This window comes from Calonectris borealis, chromosome 32 (genome assembly GCF_964195595.1).
Source record: "Calonectris borealis chromosome 32, bCalBor7.hap1.2, whole genome shotgun sequence".
NCBI classification, from domain to species: domain Eukaryota; kingdom Metazoa; phylum Chordata; class Aves; order Procellariiformes; family Procellariidae; genus Calonectris; species Calonectris borealis.
The window spans coordinates 1,113,534-1,128,002 of record NC_134343.1 but is presented as its reverse complement, the minus strand read 5'-3'; the positions used below and the strand labels follow the sequence as shown (position 1 = coordinate 1,128,002).

Sequence of the window (14,469 nt, the reverse complement as noted above, 5' to 3'; positions counted from 1 at the left end):
GGGGCCAGGGATACCCTATGGGGTTGGGGGGTGCTCAGACCCCAGCTATGGGTGCTCAGACCCCTGGCAATGGGTGCTCAGACCCCAGGACCCCCAGGTTTGGGTGCTCAGACCCCAGCAGTGGGTGCTCAGACCCCTGTGGTGGGCACAGCCATGCTCCCAGTTGTCCCCCCTGGCCCCCTGGCCCCCCTGGCCCCCCTGTCCCCTCTGTCCCCCTGTCCCTGATGTCCCCCCTGTCCCCCCTGTCCCCCCTGTCCCCTCTGTCCCCCTGTCCCTGATGTCCCCCCTGTCCCCCCTGGCCCCCCTGTCCCCCCTGTCCCCTCTGTCCCCCTGTCCCTGATGTCCCCTCTGTCCCCCTGTCCCCCCTGGCCCCCCTGTCCCCTCTGTCCCCCTGTCTCTGATGTCCCCTCTGTCCCCCCTGTCCCCTCTGTCCCCCTGTCCCTGATGTCCCCCTGTCCCCCCTGTCCCCTCTGTCCCCTCTGTCCCCCTGTCCCTGATGTCCCCTCTGTCCCCCTGTCCCCTCTGTCCCCTCTGTCCCCTCTGTCCCCCCTGTCCCCTCTGTCCCCTCTGTCCCCCTGTCCCTGATGTCCCCTCTGTCCCCCCATCCCCTCTGTCCCCCCTGTCCCCCCTGTCCCCTCTGTCCCCTCTGTCCCTGATGTCCCTGATGTCCCCTCTGTCCCCCTGTCCCTGATGTCCCCCTGTCCCCTCTGTCCCCTCTGTCCCCCCTGTCCCCCCTGTCCCTGATGTCCCCCCTGTCCCCCCGTCCCTGATGTCCCCCCCATCCCCGCTGGTGGCAGTGAACGGGCAGCACGCGCTGGAGTTCCTGCCCCTCCTGCCCCTCGCCAGTCCTCGAGGTCACCGGTGACGTCACCCTCACCTGTGTCACCTTCACCGGCCCCGTGAGCACCCCCAGCCCCACCCGGGGTGCTGCCCCCAGGCGGGGACCTCCGGGGGGTGGGGACATCCAGGGGTTGGGGACATCTGGGGGGATCAGGGACCCTGGGGGGTTGGAGACCTCCAGGGGGTTGGGGACATCCAGGGGTTGGGGACATCCAGGGGTTGGGGACATCTATGGGGGGTTGGAGACATCCATGGGGACAGGGATGTCTGCGGGGTTGGGGACCTCTGCGGGGGTTGGGGACCTCTGGGGGGGGTCAGAGACCTCCATGGAGACATCTGAGGGGGTTGGGGACATCCAGGGCTTGGGGACATCCATGGGGACAGGGACCTCTGGGGGAGCTGGGGACCCTGGGAGGTTGGGGACATCCATGAGCTTGGGGACATCCATGGGGGGTTGGGGACATCCATGGGGACAGAGTCCTCTGGGGGGGGGGGACATGCAGGGGTGGGGGGTGGCAGTGGGTGACGTCCCCGCGCCGCGGTGGCCCTGTCCCCAGCTCCGTGTCCCCCTGCTCCCCTCAGCACATGGCTGCAGGTGTCGGGGTGCCAGCGCTGCCCGTGAGTGGGTGGGGGGGGTCGGGGTGCTGGGGCACCCCGGGGTGGGGGTGCTGGGGCACACTGGGGTCCTGGTTGCAGTCCCAGTTCTAGTCCCAGTCCTAGTCCTAGTCCTGGTTCTGGTCCTAGACATGGTCCTGGTTCTGGTCCTGGACATGGTTATGGTCCCAGTCCCCTCCCAGTCCTAGTCCTAGTCCTGGTTCTGGTCCTAGACGTGGTCCTGGTTCTGGTCCTGGACATGGTTATGGTCCCAGTGCCCTCCCAGTCCTAGTCCTAGTCCTGGTTCTGGTCCTAGACGTGGTCCTGGTTCTGGCCCTGGACATGGTTATGGTCCCAGTCCCCTCCCAGTCCTAGTCCTAGTCCTGGTTCTGGTCCTAGACGTGGTCCTGGTTCTGGTCCTGGACATGGTTATGGTCCCAGTCCCCTCCCAGTCCTAGTCCTAGTCCTGGTTCTGGTCCTAGACGTGGTCCTGGTTCTGGTCCTGGACATGGTTATGGTCCCAGTCCCCTCCCAGTCCTAGTCCTAGTCCTGGTTCTGGTCCTAGACGTGGTCCTGGTTCTGGTCCTGGACATGGTTATGGTCCCAGTCCCCTCCCAGTCCTAGTCCTAGTCCTGGTTCTGGTCCTAGACGTGGTCCTGGTTCTGGTCCTGGACATGGTTATGGTCCCAGTCCCCTCCCAGTCCTAGTCCTAGTCCTGGTTCTGGTCCTAGACGTGGTCCTGGTTCTGGTCCTGGACATGGTTATGGTCCCAGTCCCCTCCCAGTCCTAGTCCTAGTCCTGGTTCTGGTCCTAGACGTGGTCCTGGTTCTGGTCCTGGACATGGTTATGGTCCCAGTCCCCTCCCAGTCCTAGTCCTAGTCCTGGTTCTGGTCCTAGACGTGGTCCTGGTTCTGGTCCTGGACATGGTTATGGTCCCAGTCCCCTCCCAGTCCTAGTCCTAGTCCTGGTTCTGGTCCTAGACGTGGTCCTGGTTCTGGTCCTGGACATGGTTATGGTCCCAGTCCCCTCCCAGTCCTAGTCCTAGTCCTGGTTCTGGTCCTAGACGTGGTCCTGGTTCTGGTCCTGGACATGGTTATGGTCCCAGTCCCCTCCCAGTCCTAGTCCTAGTCCTGGTTCTGGTCCTAGACGTGGTCCTGGTTCTGGTCCTGGACATGGTTATGGTCCCAGTCCCCTCCCAGTCCTAGTCCTAGTCCTGGTTCTGGTCCTAGACGTGGTCCTGGTTCTGGTCCTGGACATGGTTATGGTCCCAGTCCCCTCCCAGTCCTAGTCCTAGTCCTGGTTCTGGTCCTAGACGTGGTCCTGGTTCTGGTCCTGGACATGGTTATGGTCCCAGTCCCCTCCCAGTCCTAGTCCTAGTCCTGGTTCTGGTCCTAGACGTGGTCCTGGTTCTGGTCCTGGACATGGTTATGGTCCCAGTCCCCTCCCAGTCCTAGTCCTAGTCCTGGTTCTGGTCCTAGACGTGGTCCTGGTTCTGGTCCTGGACATGGTTATGGTCCCAGTCCCCTCCCAGTCCTAGTCCTAGTCCTGGTTCTGGTCCTAGACGTGGTCCTGGTTCTGGTCCTGGACATGGTTATGGTCCCAGTCCCCTCCCAGTCCTAGTCCTAGTCCTGGTTCTGGTCCTAGACGTGGTCCTGGTTCTGGTCCTGGACATGGTTATGGTCCCAGTCCCCTCCCAGTCCTAGTCCTAGTCCTGGTTCTGGTCCTAGACGTGGTCCTGGTTCTGGTCCTGGACATGGTTATGGTCCCAGTCCCCTCCCAGTCCTAGTCCTAGTCCTGGTTCTGGTCCTAGACGTGGTCCTGGTTCTGGTCCTGGACATGGTTATGGTCCCAGTCCCCTCCCAGTCCTAGTCCTAGTCCTGGTTCTGGTCCTAGACGTGGTCCTGGTTCTGGTCCTGGACATGGTTATGGTCCCAGTCCCCTCCCAGTCCTAGTCCTAGTCCTGGTTCTGGTCCTAGACGTGGTCCTGGTTCTGGTCCTGGACATGGTTATGGTCCCAGTCCCCTCCCAGTCCTAGTCCTAGTCCTGGTTCTGGTCCTAGACGTGGTCCTGGTTCTGGTCCTGGACATGGTTATGGTCCCAGTCCCCTCCCAGTCCTAGTCCTAGTCCTGGTTCTGGTCCTAGACGTGGTCCTGGTTCTGGTCCTGGACATGGTTATGGTCCCAGTCCCCTCCCAGTCCTAGTCCTAGTCCTGGTTCTGGTCCTAGACGTGGTCCTGGTTCTGGTCCTGGACATGGTTATGGTCCCAGTCCCCTCCCAGTCCTAGTCCTAGTCCTGGTTCTGGTCCTAGACGTGGTCCTGGTTCTGGTCCTGGACATGGTTATGGTCCCAGTCCCCTCCCAGTCCTAGTCCTAGTCCTGGTTCTGGTCCTAGACGTGGTCCTGGTTCTGGTCCTGGACATGGTTATGGTCCCAGTCCCCTCCCAGTCCTAGTCCTAGTCCTGGTTCTGGTCCTAGACGTGGTCCTGGTTCTGGTCCTGGACATGGTTATGGTCCAACTTCTGGTCCCGGACATGGCCCCAGTCCTGGTTCTGGTTGTGGTCCTAGTCCTGGTCCTGGTCCTAGTTCTGGTCTTAGCCCTGGGCATGGTCCTGGTCCCAATCCCAGTCCTGGTTCTGGTCCTGGTCTCAGTCACGGTCCTGGATGTGACCCTAGTCCTGGTCTGGAATATGCTCATGGGCATTATCCCAGTCCCAGTCCTGGTCCTGGTCCCAGTTCTGGTCCTGGACATGGTCACCACCTTGGTCCTGGTCCTAGTCCTGATTCTAGTCCTAGTTCTGGTCCTGGTCCTGGTCATGGTCCTGGACATGGTCACCACCTTGGTCCTGGTCCTGCTCCTGGTCCTGAGCCTGGTCCCAGTCCTGGCCTGGGACGTGGTCCTGGTCCCCATCCCTGTCCCAGTGCTGGTCACAGGGTGCTCGTCCTGATCCCAGTGCTGATCCTGGGCCCAGTCCTGGCTGAGGCCCTGATACTGGTCCTGGCCCCAATCCCAGATCTGGTCCCAATCCTGGTCCTGATCCTGGGCCCAGTCCCAGTCCTGAGCTGGTCCCAGTCCAGTCCCAGTCCTGGTCCCAACCCAGCTCCTGCTCCTGGCCCTGCTCAGGGCTGGGTGTCCCTGGGGTGGGTGTCCCCAGGGTGGATGTCCCTGGGCTGGGTGTCCCCAGGGTGGGTGTCCCCGGGGCGGGTGTCCCCAGGGTGGGTGTCCCTGGGCTGGGTGTCCCCAGGGTGGGTGTCCCCGGGGCGGGTGTCCCCGGGGTGGGTGTCCCTGGGCTGGGTGTCCCCAGGGTGGGTGTCCCCGGGGCGGGTGTCCCCAGGGTGGGTGTCCCTGGGCTGGGTGTCCCCAGGGTGGGTGTCCCCGGGGCGGGTGTCCCCAGGGTGGGTGTCCCTGGGCTGGGTGTCCCCAGGGTGGGTGTCCCCGGGGCGGGTGTCCCTGGGGCGGGTGTCCCCGTCCCTGCGGTGACACCGGGGCCACCCAGCTGGAGACCCGGCCCCTGAGCCAGGCCTTCGCCCTTGGGCACCGCGGCTGCCGCCATCGGGCACCGGGCTCGGGGACAGGGGTGGGGACAAGGACAGGGATGGGGACAGGGACGGGGTGGGGACAGGGACAGGGATGGGGACAGGGACGGGGTGGGGACAGGGACGGGGTGGGGACAGGGACAGGGATGGGGACAGGGACGGGGTGGCTCTGGGCACAGGGATGGCTCTGGGCAGGGGCCATGCCAGGTCTGTCCCCCCCTCGGTCCCCGCTGTCCCCAGGAGGTGCCACCATCGGCGCCGGGACCCCTCGGGGCCCCCATTAAAGCAGTCGCCAGCGCTGGCCGTGTCCCCGAGTCCCTGTGTCCCCATGTCCCCACATCCCCGTGTCCCCATGTCCCCGTGTCCCCATGTCCCCACGTCCCCCTGTCCCCGTGTCCCCATGTCCCCATGTCCCCCTGTCCCCGTGTTCCCATGTCCCCCTGTCCCCCTGTCCCCATGTCCCCATGTCCCCCTGTCCCCGTGTTCCCCTGTCCCCATGTCCCCATGTCCCCGTGTCCCCCTGTCCCCGTGTCCCCATGTCCCCATGTCCCCGTGTCCCCCTGTCCCCGTGTCCCCCTGTCCCCGTGTCCCCGTGTCCCCGGGGCTGGCGGGGACATCGGGGCCTCCCTGGGACAGGGGACGGGGGGGCCCTGGGGGCTGGGGACAGGGGACACCAGGGCCCCCCCAGTGCTTCCCAGTGCCCCCCAGTTCCCTTGTCATCCAAGTACCTCCCAGTCCTCCCCAGTCTCCCCCCAGTGCCCCCACCACCACAGTCCCCCCCCAGTCCCTCACAGTCTCCCCCAGTGCCCCCCAGTACCCTCCCAGTCCCTCCTAGTCCCCCGCGTGACCCCCAGTGCCCTCCAGTCCTCTCCCAGTCCCCCTCAGTCCTCTCCCAGTCCCCCTCAGTCCCCCCAGAATCCCTCTCAGTCTCTCCCAGTGCCCCCAGTCCCCCCCAACGCCCCCCAGTCCTCTCCCAGTCTCCTCCAGTCCCTCCCCCCAGTGCCCCTGTCACCCCAGTGCCCCCAGTCCCTCACAGTCTCCCCCAGTGCCCCCAGTCCCTCACAGTCTCCCCCAGTTCCCCCAGTGCCCCCAGTCCCTCCCAGTCCCCCCCCAGTCCCCTCCGTGCCACCCGCCGCAGCGCTCCCCCTCCCGCCGCCAGGGGGCAGCGCGCCCCCCGCCCCGCGCATGCGCCGTCCGCTGGCAGCGCCCGGCCCGCCATGCCCTGTGAGGGCACTTCCGGGTGGCGGCCCGCGCGTGACACGTGACGCGGCGCTCGCGCGGGCCGCCCGTCATGTGACCTCCGGCGGTGCCGGGAGGAGGTGGGAGATCCCGGGGGGGTCTGGGGGTCCCCGTGGGGCTGGGGGGGGGTCCCCGTGGGTGGGGGGAGTCTGGGGGTGTCCGTGGGGCTCGGGGGGGGTCCCTGGGTGGGGAGGGCTGGGGGTATCCGTGGGGCTGGGGGGGGGGTCCCCGGGTGGGGGGAGTCTGGGGGTGTCCGTGGGGCTCGGGGGGGGGTCCCTGGGTGGGGGGAGTCTGGGGGTATCCGTGGGGCTGGGGAATGTCCCTGGGTGGGGGGAGTCTGGGGGTATCCGTGGGGCTGGGGAATGTCCCTGGGTGGGGGGAGTCTGGGGGTCCCCGTAGGGCTGGGGGAGTCCTGGGAGGGGGGGGGCTGGGGTCGCTGGGGGTGTCCCCGTGGGGCTGGGGGGGGGGGGGGGGTCCCCGTGGGCGTGGGGGGGTCTGAGGGTGTCCGTGGGGTCAGGGGGGTCCCCGTGGGGCTGGGGAGGTCCCCGTGGGCAGGGGGAGTCTGGGGGGCTGGGGGGGGGCCCTGGGTAGGGGGGGTTGGGGTCGCTGGGGGGGTCCCCGTGGGCGTGGGTCTGGGGGTCCCCGTGGGGCTGGGGGGGCGGGGGTCCCTGGGTGGGGCGGGCTGGGGTTGCTGGGGGTGTGTCCGTGGGTGTGGGGGGATCGGAGGGGGCACCGTGGGGCTGGGGGGGGGGTGTCCCTGGACGTGGGGATTTGAGTCTGCATGGGGCTGGGGGGGGGTCCGTGGGTCTGGGGGGGTCACTGGGGGGGTGTTGGGGGTCCCTGGGTGGGGGAGTCTGGGGGCTTCATGGGGCTGGGGGGGGGGTCCCTGTGGGCTTGGGGGGGGCCTGGGGGAGTCTGTGGGGCTGGGGGGGGTCACTGGGGGGGCCGGGGGCGTCCCCCCCCCAGGCTGGGCCCTCTGACCCCCCCGGCCCCCCCAGGCCATGGCCGCCCCCCGCCCCCCCAGGGTGGTGCCGGGCGAAGCCTCCGAGAGCGACTCAGAGCCGGAGCTGCTGGGGGGGGCCCCCGGGGGGGCCCCCGGGGCCGGGCTGAAGGTGCCGGGCGAAGCCTCCGAGACCGAAGAGGAGGAGGAGGAGGAAGAGGGCGAGAGGCCGAAGACCCCCCCGGTGCCGGCGGAGGAGCCGGCGGCGGTTTGGGGGGGCACCCGGGGGGACCCCTCGCTGCTACAGCAGCGGCTGCGGGAGGGGACGGGGCGGCTGCGGGGGGCGGTGGGCAGCGCCCTGCGGCAGAGCTACGGCAGCGCCGCGCGGCACCTGGGGGGGTTGGGGGGGGCCCTGGGCCGGGCGCAGGCGGCCGCCGCCGCCGCCGCCCACTGCCTGCGCCTGGCTCGCCGCGACCTGCGCGCCGTGGCCGCCACCGTCGACATCGTCACCGCCTGCCGCCTCCTGCCCGACATCCGCGGGCAGCTGCCGGCGCTCTGAGAGCGGCGCCGGGATCCGGCACCGCGGCCGCCGTCATTGTCGCGCTCGTCCTCGGCCGGCGCCCGCCACCGCCTGCCTGACACCCGCGGGTGGCCTCGTGGCGTCACCGGCATCCTCGTGGCATCACCGACATCCTCGTGGCGTCACCGGCATCCTCGTGGCATCACCGGCGGCCTCGTGGCGTCACCGGCATCCTCGTGGCGTCACCGGCGGCCTCGTGGCATCACTGGCATCCTCGCGGCGTCACCGGCGGCCTCGTGGCGTCACCGGCATTCTCGTGGCGTCACCGGCGGCTTCGTGGCGTCACCGGCGGCCTCGTGGCATCACCGGCATCGTCGCCGCAGCGTCCTCCCGAGGGTGCGGTGGTGGTGGCACCGGCACCGAGTGGCGGCTGCGGCACCCCCCCGCTGTCCCCGAAGAGCTGCGCGTCGCGGTGACATCGTCAGCGGTGTAGCCGCGGTGGCACCGGCGTAGAGACCGCCCGCCGGGGCCCCCCCCCCCCAGGACATCCGCGCTCTGGTGACGTTGTCACCGGTGGCGTCACCGTCACCGAACTGCGGCCCAGGGCCGGCTCTGACCACCGTTGTCCCCAAATGCCACCATTTTCTGTGACACGGAGCTGAATAAAGCCCTGGCGGTGGCACATCCGCAAGCGGGGAGCTCGGCCAGCGCCGTGGGGACAGCGGCGTCACCGGAGGGGTGACAGGGACCCCCCTGGGGTGTCAGGGCATGGGGGGGGGGGAGGGCAGTGACGCGGCTGTCATATCGTGGTGGCTCGTTGTGGTGGCCTATGTCCCCCGTGTCCCCAAGCTCTGTCACTGTCCCCCTGGCGATGTCCCTGGTGCCACCCCCCCCCCCGCCGTGTCCCCCCCCCAGCGAGTGGGGGCCACCCAAGAAGCAGGACACGCCGTGGGGGTCACGCAAGGCTTTATTTGGGGGGGCGCTCGCCCCACGCCACTGCTGTCACCCCTGGGGGACACGGGGAGGGGGGAGTGTCCCCAGGGGAGGGTCTGGGGGTCCCCGGGGGGGTCTGGGGGTCCCCGGGGGGGGGTCCCGGGGTGTCACGTGCGGGTGTCCAGGCTCTCCATGTACTCCTGCAGCGCCCGCAGCCGGGCGTCGATCTCGGCCAGCTCGGCCGAGGGCTCCTCGTAGCAGTTCTCTGGGTGGGGGGGTGGGGGGGCAGGGGAAAATGGGTTAAAAAAGGCTTAAATTGGGGTGGGGGGGCACCCCAAAAATACAGGGGTGTCGTGGCGGGGGGGGGGGGGCTCACCTTTACCGGGGCGCTTGCTGGTGGCGCTGCCTGCGGGCGGCTTGTGGCCGGCGGCCGGGCGAGGGGCCTGGGGGTGGAGGGAGGAGGTGGGGGTGGCAGCGGGGGCGGGGGGGCGTCCTGACCCCCCCACTGCGGTCACCCCGCTTTGGGGGTGCAGGGGGGGACCCCAGGCTTCTGGGTGACCACTCACCGCGCCGGGGCCGTTGCAGGACGAGGCGCTCAGGGGTCTCCGGGTGCGGGTCACCCTCCTGCCCCTGCCCGAGGGTGGGGGGGGGTGGGGGTTAAGGGGTGCTGGGGGGGGGGCTCAGGGTGCCCCCCCACCCACCCCGGTGGTTACCTGGGGGGCAGGGACTCGGAGCGCTCATCGGCTTCGCTGCCGGAGCTCGCCGCCGAGCGCCGGCTCCAGAAGCTTTCGGCTGCGGGGAGAAATGGGGTGAGGGAGGGAGCCCCAGCACCCAGTGGGTGCCCCCCCCCCCACGACCCCGGGTGCCCCCCACCCACCCCTCAGCGCTCCCCACTCACCCGAGGAGCTGCGCCCGCGGCTCCTCGCCGGGCTGGCGCTGCCGAAAGCCGCCCCGCGCCGCTGGCTGCACCCAAGGGAGACGGCGGTGAGGGGTGGGGGGGCTGAAGGGGGGGCCCCGGGGGGCTGAAGGGGGGGCCCCCCCGAGCACGGGGTGGGGGGGGAGGGGACGGTGACGGTGACAACCCCCGGTGTCACCGCTTACTTTTTGAGCTCGACCTCCTTCTGCCGGCGCTGCCGGTCCCTGACGAAGGCGGTGGGGTCGAAACGCGGCGGGCGGGGGCCTGGCGGGGAGGGGAGGAGGGTGTCGGGGTGGGGAGGGGGCGAACCGTGTCCCCCCCCCCCCCCCGTGTGTGTGTGTGTGTCCCCAAGTGTCCCTCACCTGCAGGTGACGGGGACCGCGGCGGGGGGCGGCCCCGGCTGCCACCGCGGCTCTCCCGGGACGCCGAGCGTCGCTCCTGGGGGCGGGGGGCTGTGCCGGCGGGCGGCCGGCGGCTGCCGAGGGGGACCAGCGCCATGAGGGGGGGGAACCGGGGGACACCCCACGCTTACGGGGGGTCCCCCTCGTCACCCCCCAAGCCCGGCCTCACCCCCTCTTGCCGGAGGCCAGCTCGGCCGTCAGGCTCTTCACCCGCAGCTGCAGCCGCCGCTCCGCCGCCTTCGCCTCCGCCAGCTGCCGAAAGGGGAAAGGCTCGCTGTGCCGCCGGCAGCCCCCCCCCCCCAAAACCACGGTAGCCCCCCGAAAACCACGGTAGCCCCCTGAAAACCGCCGGCAGCCCACCTCGGCGGCCAGCTGCCGGTGCTCGCGCTGATGCCGGGCTTTCTCCCGTAGCAGTTCGTCCTCCAAACGCCGCGCCGTTCGCCGCAGCGCCGTCGCCTCCGCCGCCGTCCCGCCAGCCGGTTCTCGCCGCAGCGCCGCCTCCGCCGCCCGCTTCTCCTCCAGCGCCCGCTGCAGCCTGGCGGGGGGGGGGGGGGTTTAGGGGGGTCACTGCTCGCTCTGAGCGCGAGGCGGGGATCCCCCCGAACCCTTCACCGGTGACGCCGGCATCGCTCACTCGTCCCGCAGGCGGCGGATTTCGGCGTCTCGGCGATCTTCCCCGCGCCGAGCCCGGAGCTGCGCCAGTTCCTCCCTCAGCTCCCGCACCAGCCGGCGAAGCGCGGCAGGATCCGGCTTTCCGGCGTAGGGCAGCGGCAGCGGGTAGTGGATCCTGGGGGGGGGGGGGGGACACGATACGCGGTGGGGGTGAAGCCGGTGACCCCCCGCGCCGCGTCCCCCCCCACCCGGTGTCCCCGCCGTCACCTGTCGAACTCGACGGAGTAGACGAGGATGAGGTAGCGCTTGGCGCTGAGCGGGGACGCGGCGGACGCGGGGGGCCGGGCGATGGCCCCCGCTTTCCGGTTGCGCAGGGTCTCCAGGTCGGCGTAGGTGAGGAGCTCCAGGCTGACGGACTCGCTGCTCTGCGGAGGGGAAAAGTTGGGGGGGGGGGCTGGGTGGGAAACCCCCCGAAACGCCACCGCGGAGGGAGGGGGGAGGGGGAGGGCACGGCGCCGGCCTCACCTGCATCAGCGCCGACTCCAGCATGCTGCAGAAAATGCCAAATTGCTTGAAATTCCCCGTTTTGTGGGTCAGGTCCTCGATGACTGCATGGAGATTGGGGGGGGGGGCGTCAGCGTTTGGGGGGGTCCCCTCAGCTCCCCCCCCCCGCATCCCAGCCCCCCCCCGGGACTCACAGGCGGCGTCGAACTCCCCCCTCCACTGGTCGGCGGTGAGGTGGGCCTCCACCTCCACCTCCAGCGCCGAGCGGGAGAGGGTCAGCCGGACGGCGTGGCCCCCGTGCCGGAAGGCGTAGTCGGCCTGCAGGTACCGCGGCTCCCCCATGGCGCTGGGTGGGGGGGATCTGCAGGAGGGGGCACCCTTGGGAGCCAGGGGGGCACCCCTAGGAGATGGGCGGGGCACCCCTAGGAGATCAGGGGCACCCCCAGGAGATTGGGGGGCACCCCCAGGAAAGGGGACTGAGGTCCAAGCAGGTCGGGGGGGGTGGGGGTGGGGATTAGGGTGGATTCTGGGGTGGTGGGTGCATGGGGGGAATGGATTTTGGGGGGACAGTGATGGAGGAGAGGTCACAGCACTGGGGGGGGGTGGCAACTGGAGGGGACCCCAGGGCATTTGGAGACCAGGGGTCTGCTGGGGGGGGGCGGGGGGGGCAGTTTGAAGGGGTGGAGGGAGCAGAGCGGGACACGGGGGGAGCCCTGGGCTTGGGGAGGGGGCTGCTTGGGGGAGCAGGAGGGACCCCAGGGCTTTGGGGGGCTGCTCGGGGGAGCCCAGGGCTTGGGAGGGGCTGCCTGGGGGAGCATGGGGGACCCCAGGGCTTTGGGGGGCTGCTCGGGGGAGCCCAAGGCTTGGGAGGGGCTGCCTGGGGGAGCATGGGGGACCCCAGGGCTTTGGGGGGGCTGCCTGGGGGAGCCCAGGGCTTTGGGGGGCTGCTTGCGGGAGCCCAGGGCTTGGGGGGGGGCTGCTTGGGGGAGCAGGGGGGAGCTCAGGGCTTTGGGGGGGCTGCTCGGGGGAGCAGGGGGGACCCCAGGGCTTGGGGGGGCTGCTCGGGGGAGCCCAGGGCTTGGGAGGGGCTGCCTGGGGGAGCATGGGGGACCCCAGGGCTTTGGGGGGGCTGCCTGGGGGAGCCCAGGGCTTTGGGGGGCTGCTTGCGGGAGCCCAGGGCTTGGGGGGGGGCTGCTTGGGGGAGCAGGGGGGAGCTCAGGGCTTTGGGGGGGCTGCCTGGGGGAGCAGAGGGGATCCCAGGGCTTGGGGGGGGCTGCCTGGGGGAGCATGGGGGACCCCAGGGCTTTGGGGGGGCTGCTTGAGGGAGCCCAGGGATTGGGGGGGCTGCCTGGGGGAGCAGGGGGGACCCCAGGGTTTGGGGGGGCTGCTTGGGGAACCCCAGGGCTTTGGGGGGGCTGCCTGGGGGAGCAGGGGGGACCCCAGGGCTTGGGGGGGCTGCTTGGGGAACCCCAGGGCTTTGGGGGGGCTGCCTGGGGGAGCAGGGGGGACCCCAGGGCTTAGGGGGGGGCTGCTTGGGGGAGCAGGGGCGAACGCAGGGCCGGGGGGGCTGTTTTGAGGGGCATCAGGGGGGGCAGGGGCTGTTCTGGGGGTACCGGGGGGACTGTTTAGGCGACAGATACCGGGGGAAGCCCGGCCGGGGGGGCTGCTGGGGGCCGGAGAGCCCCCTCGGACGGTCACCGGGCCGGGGGAGGGCCGGGGCCCCGGGGACAGCTCGAGGGACCCGGCCCCGGCCCCGGCCCCGGTCACTCACCGCCCGCCGCGCTCCGCCGTCTCCTCAGTCGCAGCCCCGCCCTCCCGCAGCCCTGCTCCCGCCCCATTGGCCAGCCACGCCTTGCCCCGCCGTCTCATTGGCTCTCTGCCGCCGCCTGTCACCTCACGGCCCGCCTCCCACCAGGCAGCCGTTAGCCGCTTCGCGCAGCCTCCGCTGCCCTCCAGCCTCCCGCTGCTATTGGTTGTCAGGCGGAGCCCGCCTCCCACCTCCGCGGAGCCATTGGTTGCTACTGCTGTCAGTCATTCCCCCCGAGGGGGGGGAGGAGCGACCCGCGCCTGTGGCGCCCCCTGCTGGGAAGGAGCCGCCAGTTCGACTTCGGCGCCGGGGAGGCCCCGCCCCCTCCATTGATCACCGTGTGGCTCCGCCCCCTTTCATTCAAAACAGCGTGGCCCCGCCCCCTCCCATTGATAACTGCAACGCCCCGCTCCATTCACGCCGGCGGGCAGGAGGGACGGGGGGAGCACGGAAAGGGGAGACCCGGGGGGGGGCGGGGCACGGAACAGGGGGGATCCCTGGGGCTGAGGCATGAGGAGGGGGCTGGGGGGGGGCAGGACGCGACTGGGGGCGGGGCAAAGACCGGGGGGAGGGGCACAGACCGGGATGGGGGGCACAGATAAGGGGGGGAGGGGCACAGACACACAGGGGAGCAACTGAACCTCGAACCAGTTTAATAAATAAGGGACAGACTGGCGGGGGGGGGAGGGGACAGGACGCCGCGACCCCCCCAAACCTCCCGAGCACCCCAATATTGGGGATATCCCCCCCAATTGCAAAATATCCCCCTGAAACGGGGGGGGAGGGGCAGCCCTGAGGCCCCGAATCCCCCTGGAACGTTGGGGGCGGGGCGGGGCGGCTCTCTGGGGACCTTCGATGGCTCCACGGGGACCATGGTCCTCGCTGATGGCACCGATGGCATCCTTGGTGGCACCGTGGGGACAGTCGATGACACTGTGTGACACTGAGGGGACCCTTGGTGGCACCATGGGGACCACGGGCTTCTGGGGTGGCCCTGTACCCGTCCTCGGTGGCACCCTGGGGATTATGGGCACCCTTGGTGGCACCTTGGGCACCATTAATGGCACCCTGGGGACCCTTGGTGGCACCGCGGGGACCAAGGGCTTCTCCAGTGGCCCTCTGCCACGGCTTTGGCGGCACCCCGGGGACCGTGGGCACTTTCGATGGCACCGTGGCCTTCCTTGGTGGCACCTTGAGCATCATTGATGATGCCATGAGCAACCTTGGTGGCACCATGGGGACCATCGATGACATCCTGGGGACCTTTCGTGGCATCGTGGGGACCACAGGCTTCTCCGGTGGCCCTGCGCCACAGCTTCGGTGGCACCCTGGGGACCACAGGCACTGTCGATGGCACCGTGAGCACCCTTGATGGCATCTCAGGGACCATCAATGGCACGGTGGGGACCGTGGTCCTTGCTGATGGCACCATGAGCTTCCTTGGTGGCACCTTGGGGACCCTCGATAGCACCCTGGGGACCACTGATGATGCCATGAGCACCCTTGGTGGCACCGTGGGGACAATTGATGACACCCTGGGGACCCTTGGTGGCATCGTGGGGACCATGGGCTTCTCCGGTGGCCCTGTGCCCATCCTTGGTGGCACCCTGGGGACCGCCGATGACACTAT

General features: G+C 70.0%; 2 protein-coding genes across 6 annotated transcripts; one reads left to right on the top strand and one right to left on the bottom strand.

Moving 5' to 3' along the window:
- Nucleotides 1–6,187: 6,187 nt before the first annotated feature.
- On the top strand, nt 6,188–8,357 carry BLOC1S3 (biogenesis of lysosomal organelles complex 1 subunit 3). Its single transcript, XM_075134536.1, has 2 exons — nt 6,188–6,286; nt 7,205–8,357. The coding sequence occupies exon 2, from the start codon at nt 7,208–7,210 to the stop codon at nt 7,703–7,705; it is 498 nt and encodes a 165-aa protein (XP_074990637.1). The 5' UTR covers nt 6,188–6,286; nt 7,205–7,207; the 3' UTR covers nt 7,706–8,357.
- A 243-nt stretch (nt 8,358–8,600) lies between these two features.
- Nucleotides 8,601–12,829, bottom strand: CCDC61 (coiled-coil domain containing 61). 5 transcript variants are annotated; one of them, XM_075134495.1, is made up of 14 exons: nt 12,804–12,829; nt 11,227–11,378; nt 11,054–11,136; nt 10,796–10,953; nt 10,551–10,703; nt 10,277–10,451; nt 10,086–10,168; nt 9,878–9,990; nt 9,701–9,779; nt 9,498–9,562; nt 9,313–9,391; nt 9,166–9,229; nt 8,976–9,042; nt 8,602–8,864 (listed from the first exon to the last, which is right to left on the bottom strand). In XM_075134495.1, exons 2-14 carry the CDS (start codon nt 11,372–11,374, stop codon nt 8,767–8,769), a joined length of 1,365 nt encoding a protein of 454 aa, XP_074990596.1. In that variant the 5' UTR covers nt 11,375–11,378; nt 12,804–12,829; the 3' UTR covers nt 8,602–8,766. The 5 variants fall into 5 exon arrangements, 4 of the variants coding, with proteins under 4 accessions (XP_074990597.1, XP_074990596.1, XP_074990595.1 ...); XM_075134494.1 differs by having other exon boundaries at nt 11,227–11,393; nt 12,804–12,819; XR_012670518.1 differs by lacking the exon at nt 12,804–12,829 and having other exon boundaries at nt 8,601–8,864; nt 10,796–10,948; nt 11,227–11,490.
- Nucleotides 12,830–14,469: the final 1,640 nt, after the last annotated feature.

Excerpts from the sequence above, each read along its gene's own strand:
- CCDC61 (XM_075134495.1), bottom strand. The coding sequence starts at position 11,374 with ATGGGGGAGCCGCGGTACCTGCAGGCCGACTACGCCTTCCGGCACGGG. Across the intron at positions 9,392-9,497 it reads CCGCGGGCGCAGCTCCTCGG|CCGAAAGCTTCTGGAGCCGG; the intron begins GTGAGTGGGGAG and ends TTCTCCCCGCAG. Across the intron at positions 8,865-8,975 it reads CAGCAAGCGCCCCGGTAAAG|AGAACTGCTACGAGGAGCCC; the intron begins GTGAGCCCCCCC and ends CCCCCCACCCAG.
- BLOC1S3 (XM_075134536.1), top strand. The coding sequence starts at position 7,208 with ATGGCCGCCCCCCGCCCCCCCAGGGTGGTGCCGGGCGAAGCCTCCGAG.